The sequence below is a fragment of the Prinia subflava genome, chromosome 3 (assembly GCF_021018805.1).
Source record: "Prinia subflava isolate CZ2003 ecotype Zambia chromosome 3, Cam_Psub_1.2, whole genome shotgun sequence".
Classification (NCBI taxonomy): domain Eukaryota; kingdom Metazoa; phylum Chordata; class Aves; order Passeriformes; family Cisticolidae; genus Prinia; species Prinia subflava.
Window position 1 is genome coordinate 92,575,103 of NC_086249.1, and position 13,417 is coordinate 92,588,519.

At 43.6% G+C, this 13,417-nt stretch overlaps 2 protein-coding genes across 5 annotated transcripts in view; both read right to left on the reverse strand.

Moving 5' to 3' along the window:
• Positions 1 to 2,221, reverse strand: part of SH3KBP1 (SH3 domain containing kinase binding protein 1) — a 209,947-nt gene extending 207,726 nt beyond the window's left edge. Inside the window, exon 1 of one of the 2 annotated variants that reach the window (XM_063392917.1) lies at positions 1,711 to 2,221. Coding sequence is in view for 1 of the 2 variants with exons in the window: in XM_063392916.1 (XP_063248986.1) it covers positions 1,711 to 1,714 (4 nt within the window). In the remaining variant the exon portion in view is untranslated. The remainder of the gene's footprint in view (positions 1 to 1,710) is intronic. The other variant, XM_063392916.1, reaches the window with a different exon arrangement.
• Positions 2,222 to 7,703: 5,482 nt separating this feature from the next.
• BCLAF3 (BCLAF1 and THRAP3 family member 3) overlaps positions 7,704 to 13,417 on the reverse strand; it is a 29,956-nt gene continuing 24,242 nt past the window's right edge. For all 3 annotated transcript variants that reach the window (XM_063392920.1, XM_063392918.1, XM_063392919.1), the window contains 2 exons: positions 9,880 to 10,035; positions 7,704 to 8,126 (listed from right to left, as the gene is read on the reverse strand). In XM_063392920.1, coding sequence (XP_063248990.1) covers positions 8,097 to 8,126; positions 9,880 to 10,035 — 186 coding nt within the window. In that variant the 3' untranslated portion in view covers positions 7,704 to 8,096. The remainder of the gene's footprint in view (positions 8,127 to 9,879; positions 10,036 to 13,417) is intronic.

The following is a 13,417-nucleotide window of genomic DNA, read 5'->3' on the forward strand; positions in this document are numbered from 1 at the left end:
TACTTTGTTGGTTCTTTATTGCTTTACTTAATCTTTTTAACCTTGAAGGCTGATATTTGGACTACGGACTAAACTGAAATCAGAAGAGTCTTCTTTTATCACAATACAAAGTTAGTGAGACACAACTGTGTGGGAAGAGGATAAGAAACCAAAAAATATTTTTTTAAAATTCTTTCCTATGACATGCCCTACCGCGTACAGCTTCTGCTCCATTCGGCAGTTACAAACCCTGCCTCTCAATACACCACCGCGTTTAAAATCCTATCTGCTGTGACAGAAAGCAGAAGCTGAGCGCTGTGTCGGTGAGCCGGCACACCGAGCCTACCAGAACTCGTCCGCTGCCCCCAGTCAGCTGTGGCAGCCTGGGATGCCGGCCTGCCAGCAGCGGCGAGCTCAGCCCATCAGTACGGCCGAGAGAGCTGCACGGGGCGAACCCACCTCAGCCAAACGGGAGAGCTCACTGAAAGTCGATGGCAAAACGCTTCTGCTTAATCTGGAAACATACAGGTAGAGCAGCTGAGCATCGCTCCCACAGCACCCCGCAAACTAATCTCCCAAAGAACAAAGGGACCATTTATTTCCTACTACATTCCCAACGTCCCTGTGTTACAACAGGTGAAATTGTGTAAAATGTCTTCCCACATAACGCATTCTATTCAGCCGTTTCGGTGATGCTGCTCTCCGTTCCCCCTCAGTCCGACCGCATTTCCGCCGCCGTGCGCGAAGCGGGCAGCGCGGGGCCTGGGGACATCCACCAGCCGCTGTTTCGGAGCCCCGTCCGCCGCTGTGTCCAGACCCGGCCGGTGTGTGCACCAAGGCTGCCCACGGACAGCTGCCGCTTCTTTTGTTCCCGCCTATCCGTCATTTTCCGCCGGGCACCGCGCTGGGCACAGCGAGCCGCGGGCGGCCGCGCTCCAGCGACGCCGCGGGCGCATCGCTCGGCCAGCCCGCGCCTGGCACCGCCGCTGCCGCCTCGCCCCGCACAATGGGACAATTCATGCCCGTCCTCCCTCCCTGCCCCCTGCACAGGTAGCGGGCGCTGCCCAGCCCGGCCGGGCATGCAGGCGCTGCCGCCTCCCGAAGCCCGCGGGTGACACCTCACGGGCAGCGGCGGCCGAGCGCCGCCCGAGCCGCGGCTGCAGCCACCCCGCGGCCCCGGGGCCCGGCGGGGCACTGCGGGGCGGTGAGGGGCACTGCGGGGCGATGCGGGGCGGTGCGGGGCAGTGACGGGCAGTGACGAGCAGTGCATCCCCCCGGCCGCCCGCGCCCTCCGCCGCTCTCCCCGCCGCAGCCCCTCGGAGCGCACCCTGCGCGCCCTGCGCGGAGGTCTCTCCTCTCTGCTCGGCCCGGCCCGGTGCCACCACACCCCAGACCGCTCGGGGAGAGCTGTGCCCGGCGGGAAGGCGGCGAGGCCGGGCAGCGATACACGGGAGGGTTCGGAACCGTGTCGGCCCCGCTCGGGAGCACCCACAGCGGCAGCCCCGAGGGGCACCCGGCCGTCGCACCGCCGCCGCCAACCCCGATCTCTCCGCCTGTCACATGAAAACAATTACTGCCTCGGCCGGGGGAGGGGAGCAGAAGTTAAAAGCCGTGAGGCGGAGGAGCAGAGGCCAGCGGCGGCCGCCTCCCTCCCACCGACCCATGCACCCCACCGGCTAGCCGGGACCCCGGCTGGCCTCCGGCACCGCCACCTCGGCGGCCTGAACTCACCCATTTATGTCGAGCTGGGCTTCGCCTGGCAGCGACAACAGGCTGAAAGTTTAGGGCGGGTGGCCACGGCGAAGGAAGGGGGCGAGGGACCGCCCGAGCCGCCGCCGCGCGGAGCGGAGGCGCTGACAGAGCCGCTCCCTCTCCGGCGGCCGCCGCGCTCAGCACCCGCCGCAGCCGGGCTGCATCCTGCGTCCTGCGCCGCGGCTCCCTCGGCGTGCGCGAGGAAAAGGAAATACACAGAAAGCGGGCGAGAGAAGGGGCTCAGCCTTCAGCTCCTGCAGCCACCTGGGTCCCCGCTGCCGCCGGCAAGAGCAGCCCAGGGCGAAAGCGCCCGGAGGAGCGGCGGGCGGGGCGGGCGGTGAGCGCGGCGGGGCGGGAGCGGCTCGGGCTGCCAGGCTCGGGCTGCCAAGCGCGGGCAGCGACGGCCGCGGCTGCCGCTGCTGCTGCCGGGGCGAGCGGCGGCTCCGGCTCCGCGCTGCGGGAAGTGTCGCGAGACTGCGCCAGAGCCGCGGCGCCGCCTCGGCCGGCGGGAGAGGAGGGCGGGGAGGGCGGCAGGAAGCGGAGCCGCGCCGCGGTCCCGGCGGGGGCAGGGGCGGCCGAGAGCGGAGCCCCGGCGGGGAGCGGGGCGGCTCCCTCCCTCTCGGGGCAGGGCTCCTCGGGCACAGGGAGGGGACGGGGCGCGTCCTCGCTGGGCGCCGGGGGAGGATGGAGAGCGCTCCCCGGCGGCGGGACGGGCACCGAACCGCGCGTTCCTGCCCCGCACCTGCCCCGTCCGCCCCTGCCCCGGGGCTCGGCTTCCAGCGACTGCGAAAGGCATCGGCAGCGCCGCAGGTGCCCCTCCTGTCTGCGGGGCTCACCTGCCCGCACACACCGCGGCAGGCGGGGGTGGAGGAGCAGGGAAGGAAGGAAGGAAAGACGAAAAGGGAAGATGAAGAGTGCCTTGGGGTAGTGTTGGTGTTACTAAAGAGCAGCGTCGCACAGGAGCACGGATTGTTCGTGCCGCAGGAAGATGCGAAAGCCGTGCTACAGTAACAGTGTGCAGAGAGCAGTAACATGTCTGGACAGACAGGCACGGAAGGGGGGGAGGCTGCTGCACAGGCACGTCTTTCCACAGGTAAAGACCCTTGGGAAAAAACCTGCAATAGCAGCAGAGGAGAAGCGCAGACTAAAAAATAATAATAATAATAAAAAAAATATATATATCTAAAGTCTGGTATTAAAAATAAAGTATAGGTAACAGTTTACAGCACAAGCACCTTGGCTGTTAATGAAAGAGTAAGCGAAAGCAGCTTGTTCTAACCTCAGGTAGGTAATTTGTGTATAAAGACAGAAAACTGCCACTAACAACATATAATAACATTTTTGTACTTTTCCACCTCCTGCACAAGATATTTTGAAAAAAGCTCTTTTTTTTACCCTGAAAATTACAAACATTAATAACTACTGAATCAAATCACTGAATTATTTATAAGTAAAAATTTCATGAAAACATTTATTGTCTGTAGAAACAAAATTTACATTTATTTTATATAAACTATGTTAAACATACATATAAACATACCTACATCTTGCTATATATCCTTATGAACGAGGCTTTCAGATATGGGGTAACATTGTCAAAAGCACCGTTGAGGACTCAAAGACTACAGACTTAAAATGCATTTGCATTTAATTCCAGCTTCAGTAGTTTAAAAATGTCATTTCTCATCCACACTTACAAATAATTACATTAAAGGCTTCTCTAACAGTGTGTTTCCATGTGCACATACGTGTACACATACACACATTAGACAGTCTTTGAGAAACTACAGTATAAATAACATCAACAATCTATTCCTTAGAAGTGGACATTAGTTCCCCTCATTCAACTGGGAGTAAAAAATTCCTGCTATTCTTAAAACAAAACAATGAGGCTTTTTTTATTCCTTGAAGAACATACTCGAACAACAACTGTTTCCACTGCCTCTTCCCCTTAGTACTAAAGACATGAGAAGCCAGTCACAAAATGAAAGCCATCTACTACATTATTTACAGAAAATGAAATATTAAAAAGACAACATGAGATTTAGGCTACTTAAGACAAAATTCAGAGCAATGAACAGTGAACAGAAGAAAACTGCATTAAAAGTGGCAGGCTATTAAAACCATGTGGCTAAATACCTACTCAAAATCCCTCCAACAAAAACCACCAGGCATGGAAGGAAGGGGCAGCTGTTATGACAAGAGTTTCCTCTGATCTTGACACTGAAAAATAATGCTCACAAAGCTCAAAACAGAACACATTTAAATGTTCATGGCTATCCTTAAGGTCTGTTAGGAAGTCAAGTGTCACAAGGAGGCTTTCAAGGATCTTGAAATGGCTTTTATTCTTTCTTTCCTTCGTAAGCAGGCTGAAGAACTTCTTATCTTCAAATTCTGCAGCAATGGAATGAAGTCTGTCAAGGGTCAGAAACATCTTTCTTTCACACTCATTAGGATGCAAGTCTGAAGTCTGTCTTTTAGAGGGCTCTCCAAAAAGAACTTTGCAGATTGCTGTTCAGATGCTTAAAGAAAGGCAAAAGGTTGGTTTCACCACAGTGTATGGGTAAAGCTTTCCTTTAGGAAAGCAAGGAAATTAAACAAATCCCTCTATTTACAGTCTTCTAAGGTAAATACTGAGAAATCAGTCTCTCTGTAATGATCTTTTATCATCTTCCAGCAACTCTCATTATCCATTTCACAGACATGGCAGAAAATGACCTTCTGATGCATAACAAGCAAGTTTGGAGAACTCTGCCTTTAATGCCACAAAAGTAATCTTGGGGTTTGGTTCTGTTTTTAAAGCTACTAAGTTCATTTAAGGAAAACTCAACATTTCAGCCTGGGGCCCTAGGGAAACAGGTAAACATTACACAGCAGGTGATTGCTCAGCTGGATTTACTCCTATCCTCTGCCATCAGTTACCCGAGTTGAGACAGTTACATTCAAGTCTCAAGACCATCTATATCCTTCAGGTAAAATGATTTCAAACGTGTAATTATTAGAGTTAAGGCAGGTTTATAGAAACCTTGCAATGTGTTGCTTCTTACTAGCCACAGAATTTTGTTAACCTTGTGAATTCAGTCATCACAAATTTAAAATAAGTATTCTAATCAATTTATGCAGAAATTAAATTAATTATGCAATATAAATGCTAACATCATAGCAACTTAGTATTTCAAACCCTTAAAAGGAAGACTCTAGTCATATTAAACCCATTGCATTTTGGATAGCAATTAAAAAAATTTCACACGCAAACAACTGAAAATGACAGCATTTAACAGCCATGTCGAGCTAAACAAAATAAAGGCAATTCACATTTGTATTTTTGAAGTATAAAAAGAAAGCTAGAAAGCTCTTAAGACAATCACATTTTTAAACTGCCCTTCCAATGCAAACAGTGACAGACTTTACTAACGAAAGTCACTGTTTTCCTACAGAGGCTTACACACCTATTTAAAGTAAACAGTTATTTTAACAAGAACTGTTATCAGTCCATGCTCCCACAAGAAAGAATGCAATGTACTTAAGTCTTTGTACACGTGTTTTCTACAATGCAGACACAATACCAAAAGGCACCAGGTTATTCAAGTAAATTGACCTTTTTTCTTCTTAACCCTTTTTCTTGTGCCTTCACAACCCAAACAGTAGCTTCAATACATTGTCCTCGACCAAACACTGTATTCCAGTAGAACAGAATTTTCTATGCTAAAACAATAAACAAGCTGAATTAGGTAATAGTATATACACACAAGTCTCTGTAATTCACAAAGATAAATCTAGACAGCAATGTGTCACATTTTATCATAGAGTAGATGCTTCTAGCACCTAAGCCATGAATTTTTATAAAATTAATTATTTCTGTGTGCATTTTTAGAATGTAATAGGTTTTATCATGACAGAATCCAAAATTATTTAAGTAAAATTATCAGTAAAGAATGTGATTTGAGCAAATGGGACCATACAAAAGATAAACCAGTGACTGAAACAGTGACATTTCATATGTCATTTATCCTAGGAACAAGGGGTGGGGGGACCAAAGTCAGCAAACAAGTCAAAAAACCACCAACTTTGCAATGTTGCTCATAGTTGTAGAAATGAACACAAAGCTAAACTGTAAAGTACAAAACAAATTAGAGATATCTGATCATGCATAGATAAAATATAGTACAAAATCAGGAGTCAGTCACACGTTGAAACCTGGTTAAAGCAGCATTAACTGGCTGAAGTCTGACTACTCCAGTGTTACTTCCCAACAGTGTTATCAAAACTACCATGTCAGAAGTTTCTCCACGTATCCACTTCCCATTTGCTCAACAAAGAGTTCTCTTCCAGAATTTAATAAGAACACTGCAGGAAGCTCACAGACACAGTAGTATCCTGTTGAATAAGACCACACAGCCTCAGTAGTTTGTCCTGTATCACGTATGGTTTCATTTCTCACATCTTTTACAGTGCACATTGAGAGCAGTGTGAGGGACCTGCTGGCTTCAGGGTGAACCTGCCCCTCCCGGCAGGGCATGTGCAGCACTCCCCCACCAGCAGCCTGATCAGAACTGCAGCTACTCCACATTTGCTTTGGCTTGACTCATTTAACCTGTTGTTGCAGTTCCTTGTTTTTATCTCCCAGTAAATCTACACACAGGATGATTCTGCCTGATTCTTCACTGACAGCACTAAATAAAATATGCAGAAGGTTGCCTGCCTCTATTTGTCCAGGGAGTTCATTCCCTCCCATTTCCCACTTTGCCTATGCATGTCAAAGTTACTGAAAAACTAGTTAAATTATTAATGATTGTTATTTAAACTGAAAACCCGTGTTTTAGAAACAAACCACCTGTTATCATTGAATGACCGTGACATCAATAAATGTTGCACACTTCCCGCCTTATTCCCTATGAACACTAAGCAGAACACCCATGAACTGAAGAGCTCAAGTCACAGCAATTTCAGCTGTTCTGAACCATTATTACATTTTCAAACAGTCTCTCTACTGAAGGCATTGTGGAAAAAAAATTACAAAAAAGCATGCAAAAATCACATCCTGGCATTCCACCCAAAAAACCAAATTTCCTTTTCCGTGAACATACCTCTAACTCAAAATTGGAATTCTGATCTACCAGCCACAATAGAGACTAGCCTGCTTTCTATATGGAAATACATCTGCCTGCATGTTTTGAAGATATTGTGAACAACTTTTCTCTTGAAAAAGAACATCTCTGAAGACTACGTGCTATGCTTTTTTAATTTACCGTCAATAAGAAGTCCAAACAAATCTGCAATACATACACACAACCGTACCATAAATAATGAATTAAGGCAAAGGCTATAAACAGGAAATAAACAAAATACTGTTTATAGCTGCTTATGAAACAGGTCTGGCTATTTGAGTTTTGCACACAGCCTAACAATAAAGCAGTATGGTAAACTGCAGGGAATCATTCTGAACAAAATCACCAGCTATCTGCATTTAAAGCAGTTTCAATTGTGAACAACTTCTTTGTTAGAAGACATGCTTTCAAAAACTTATATTTTTTATTTTTCTTGTAATTTCAGGCCCCAATTTTAGAATTCATAAAATTACCAAATCATTTATGATGAAAAAGATTAGAGAACGTGTGGCTTGGTCAAGAATCTCATATACCAAAATATAATGAGATAGAATAATCTTGAGTACAGACCAACTAATCTTCTAACAAACCCATGCTTTCAGTGCAGTTCTAAGCTACTGCTACAGTACTTTACATACCTGCCTGTTACAATTAATTTTAATCAAATGCTGAAAGTTGTCCCAACATTCTAACAATTTACAAATGTATATACACATCAGAAACCCAAGTATATTATTAATCCAAAGTAATACAAAATACTGTTTTATGGAAATGACTGAACAGAGGTGTAAAATCTATTGCACAACCTAAAAGGTCATTAATTGGAAAATCCTGAGCTAATGTGCTATTACCAAACAAATCAGGCACTTTTTTTTTTCTTTTTATTATTACATTAGCAATAAACTTTCAACATATAAACCTCTGGGTATAACAACTCAAGTTCCATCTGTAACATCATGCTCAGAGAAAAAGTATTCAATAAATAAGACTCCCTTCAATCACTTCCTTACTTGAGACTGATATGCAAACAGAACTAAAGGTACATAATACGATGTTTCAATTGAATACTGTACTTTAAAAGCAATTATTAAAACTGTAAAAAAGTTCTGCAGCATTTAAAATAAAGTTATTTTTTAATCAAGAAAGTTACAGCGTTAGTTCTTTTATCCTATTTTAAGTCTTGAGAAAGTTGTCAAAAGCCAAACAGATGCTCCCTTTGCTGTGTTATCTGTTTCAACTTCAGGATCTCAGCTCAGTTCAAGTTTCTGTTGCAATATTTAGATTTCCCTACACAGAGAAAAAAAAATCATTACTGTCAGTTGTAACAGCAGAACCCCCCCCCCCCCGCTAAACTGTATGTAAAATGCAAGATTCTTTCAATTATGGATTCAAACAGCACAATTATAGAGACTGTACCTTAAAAGATACATATGCAGCATTATTATTTCAGATGAAATAAAGTGAAATAAAGATGTTCAGACCTGTTTAACAGATCTTGACAAGTTTTATCATTACAACAGGCAAAATGCTACAATTTCAAGAACAGTTGTGGTTTTTAGGAATTAGCCAACCAGCAAACATTATGCTGTTAAGACAATGGTTGTCATACTTATTCTTCAGGATTTATTTTACTTTAACTCAGACACACTCAAATTCATCAGGCCTAAAAAAAACCAAAATTCAGAACTCACTGATGATTCTCTGATTCAAATCATAGTACCTAGTAGCCAGAATGTTTTAACTATGCTTTATAGGTTCCAGACAAGAATCTTAGCAGCCAATTATAGAAGAACACTGGAAATTATTTGGAATAGCTCACTACAACAAAATTGTAACACTTCTATACCTGTTCTACAATATCACAATTTTGGGGGGAAAGGGAGGGAGATATCTTTCTCCTTTTATTTTCCACTAATTCCAATTACCCTTCAGCGATAATACTCCTCAGAGCCCATGCAAATACGAGAGATGTTTATCCAACTACTTCGGTAACAAGTGATCCCTTTACCTTGTTTCAAGTGCTTGATTTTCTTTCGGATGGTTGGGGGTTTTTATTTGTTTGGTTGGTTTTTGTTTTGGTTTGGTTTTTCACATGTATGTGTCCTTAAGGGGTTTTGGGGGCTTTTTTTCTGCCCCCTGGGCTGTAAACTTGGAAAGTTTTGCAAACAGCTGTAAGAACCTGTGCTTGAAGCTGCTTCTGTGCTCCAAGAGCTAAGCTCTAATCCAACTAACAAATGCTTATTTATTCAAGTGTATTTACTTGTAGCTGGATGGACACAGAATTACAAAACACAAATTCACACAGAGCACAGAACTGCAAGGGGCTGTGTAGGTCATGTAATCCAATTCCCTGATGTCACAAGTAACTTCATACTACTTTGATCAACTCTAATAAAGGATTTAGTATGTTTTACTACTGATCCTCACAAAAGCTGCAGCATTTTATATGATTCAAAAATTCTATTGCAGTTTAAGATTATTGTTGGCCCATACACTCTGCAAATCAAAACACCATAAATCAGATGTGCCTCTTTCAGTTTAAGCTTATCAAACCATTTTACATAAGACATTATATTGTGCAGGAAGTTTTGTTCAGAGCAGCACTTCAGTGCATACTTTAAAGCACATAATTACGGTAACATAATAAAAAGGAGAAGCACACAGATGTATTCAAAAATTATTAATATCTTTCTCTTAGATTAAACAGGACAGAATATTTTGTTCCACAAAGGCACAATTTCTGGTCCTGTCAGTAGGAAGAGATCAGCTAAGCTCGAGGAAAAAATACTGAAACAGAAGGAACCACAGAATCTCAGAGGGCACCTTTGATTTGCAGTTACGCAAAGCATGTTTCAGCAAGTTTCTATAGAATAAACAGGGAGGAAACAAACATAAGTCAAGTTTGCCAGTGAAGCAAAAGAGCCAATATTCCAGAAAGTCCCATCCAAGTCATTCCATGGAGATGTGGAAATGGAAATGGATCTTATGAATATTCATATTTCACAAATGGCTTAGTGAAAAATAAATTAATCCAACTTACCTTTTCTTTCCTCAAAAATCCATCTCTGAATTTATTAGTGGCAAATCCCCTTACACCAACAGAACGCAAGCGCTGGTACTTAGCCTGAATATATAAACCCTTCTGCACTAAGCCTGATTTATAATGGGATTGCAAACGGCCATCTGCAAAGTTGCTCTGTAGGGGTGGGGGAAAGGAAGAAAAAAAAGTGCAAAATGAGGGCACCAAAACTCAAAAATTCATATTTACATTTATACACATGTAAAACTTCCAGTACCCAAGGACAGAAGCATGCATTCACAACAGCACACCCTCTTCCTTTATGTCCGTGTATTATTCCTCAGACCACGTGGCTCAAAGAACTGGTGCATTGCACTTGCTGTTTAAAACATCTGAAATTATCTTCCTCGTAGAAAAAAAATAAATGTATTGTACAACATCTTAACATTTTTTCAACCATTAATGAGGAAAATTGCATCAACAAAAAACTTTCAGACAACACCTCACTGCCACTACCAAATTCAGCAATGTCGAGCCTGCAGCAGGCACACATTGAGTCTAAGGAGTCACACCAACACAAGCCAGTACATGTGTTTTTCCTAGAGCTTTCATGTCTGACGGTCTGAACACACAGGCATTTTCTATGCCTTTGATACCTCCACACTGGAAAACTGCAAACTAACCTAGTGTGGGATTAGGAGCAGAGGCCACAGAGGTATCAGAAGACTTAAAGGTGAAAGGCATTATAAAAACACAGAAAGGATATAAAAGATCAACACTGATCACAGCAGCTAAAGTTTGAAAAAGATTCTCACTCCTAGGCACTCAGATCTCCAATAAAATAGGCAGTAAAAACCTTTAGAGTAATAAAAACCTTATTTGTCATAATTTTCCACAGTTTTCCAGCACTGCCATTTTAGGTATTCCAACAGCCACTCTAAATGTAAACAATGGGGTTTCATTTAAAACCAGAGAAAACCTTCTGACCATAAAAATTCTTATCTTTTACAAACACCTTTGAAGGGTAGGAGAAAACAAAATATGACACACAGAAATAGTCCTTCTTGAGCATGACAAAATTCCTTTGGTGAAATTTGTCTCCTTTTGACAAAGTAAGGATCACTTCAAGAAAAATCACATGCTCTGAGGTTGCAACAACTTTAGCACCACTTTTTCCACTGTGTTTTCCACTGTGTGGCTGGTGAACAGTAAAGAAAGAACCGTACAGAACAGAGGTTTCTTTATGTAAATGCAGAGGTTCTGTTATTTCCCAAATCATTTCACCCACCTACTTAGCAGAAGACAAGTGAGAAGCTTGGACCTCATCATTCCCCCAGGGCTGCTCTGATGGAGGACACTTTCAAGAGCCTATTCAATGCCAATCACTTTCCTGAGGAGTATCAGAGTGCAGGCACAAAGAACTTCCTTGCACTAGGTTCTATTACATGGGTATATTCCTATCACAGGGAAAACTGAAGGGCACTTTTAATGCTGGATTAATGCCCTGAACATAGCAGTTCCCATTTCCCCACCCCTGCTGTGGTTCCCTTTGACTTCAGTGACTAGAAAAGAGGCCTTGGTGGTCTGCCACTGCAGTTGTATGACAATAAACAAAGGCCCAGAACAAGTAAGGGATGGGAAAAAGGTGCAAGACATTGAAAACTGCCTTACAAACAGCTTAGAATTTTCAACTCAAGCATCCACATGTTCTATAAGTGGGGAGGGAAGGACACAGCAGTAATAGTAATGTAGAACAGCATCAGTTGTAGACAAAGCTACAGATTATACATACATTTGGCATATAGGCAACAGTCACACACACCTTATAGCAGAACAAGATAATGTAAAGTGTGTGGAAAACATCATTAACTTCTGCTCTAGAAATAAGAGAAGAGTCTGCTAAAGTGACATCTAGTTTTACATTAGGACTAGTTTATAAATAATGCTAATGACAATCCCTAGAAGCCTGAAGCTCTAAAATAAGGGTATATGAGCAGATTTATACAGCTGCACTGAGTGTGGCAGGGATGGAGGTAATTTTCTTCACAGCAGTGTGCATGGTGCTGTGTTTTGGATTTTTGACTAAAACTGCACTGGTAACACACCGGAGTCTTGGCTATTGCCCAGCAGTACCTGCACAGCACCAACACTTTCTCCTCTTTCCTTACTCTGCTGCTCAGCAAGGATAAGAAGCTATCAAGAAGGACAAGAAGATGAGCAAGAAGCTGGGAGGGGACACAGGCAGGACAGGTGGCTCAAGCTGAGCACAAGGATGTCACACCATATGATCTCCTCCTGAGCAACAGAAACTGAGGGAAGGGGCTTCTGGAGCCAGTAGCCATTGCCTGGGGACCAGCTGGGCATCAGTCACCCTGTGACAGGGGTGACTGCCTTAGCATCATCTTTTTCTTCACTACTTAAAACTGTCTTCACCTCAACTCCTGAGCTCTCTGACTTTTGCTCTCCATATTTCCCATGCCCTCCTGCTGGGAGAGGAGGGGAGCTGAGGGGAGGGTGGGCAGCAGCTGTGTGGTGCTCAGCTGCTGGCAGGGGTGAACCTGCCACAGTCAATAACAACTGAACTTTTAAAAAGCAGTGAATGCAGTTCAGTTTTACATTTACTTAGTTAAAGGCTGACTTAGTGATTCATGGTAAAGGGTCATTACAAAAAAGACCTTTAAAATTTTGTAAGACTTCTCCAGATCCTTTACAAGATATTTCAGAACAGCAGTTTTTTCTTTTCCCAAAGAGTTTAACACAGTGCAGACCATATGTTTTTTCAAATACTCTTAGTAGTCATCATTTTTTGCTTATTAAATTTAAATGCCTCATTTTATGTATCAAGAAAAAATCGTGTGGGGCTTGATTTTTTGGGAGGCAGGGAGGGGGAAGGCAGAGAATGGAATCCTCTATGGGGTTTTTTTGTGAGATTTTTGTTTCTCTGTATGTTGTCATTCTTTTAAATAATTAGCCAAGTAAGTTCTGAGTGTAGAAGACAGTCAAGTCACCTCCGTTTCACCAACAGCACAACAAGAAAAAACTCTGTTGTGCAAGACAAATTTAAATGTAAAAATTTAAAGAAATTGAGTCAAATCAACACCACTGTTTCCATGGCAATGATAAAAGTGCTATACACATAAACAAACTGCAGTGCATATGCCATTTTCCCTATAAATATTAAAGCATCATGGGACAGAGCACTGGGTGCTGCAATATTCATATATATGTGAGGTGACAACTTAAATGGATGCTTTGCTGCTTGTGGAATCAGCAGAAGTGCAGAATGATGTAAATGAAAGGAGCATCAACTACCAACACTGCCTCAGAGATCCAGCAGCCAGGAATCTAGCTGGATTCCCCCATCATCTGGAGGCTGACAATACAGAGGGGATACAGAATAACCGGCTAAGTAAGATCTTCTTAGGTGTTGTAATAGTTGTATCAGGCTTTGAACTTTTTAACTTAGAAAAAGACTTTCTCCAGCAGAATAAGGACAGCAGTTCTTGTTGGTGTTAGCTTAGCTATCTCACTACGGTTGGCTGGCAAAGCACACCTAAAT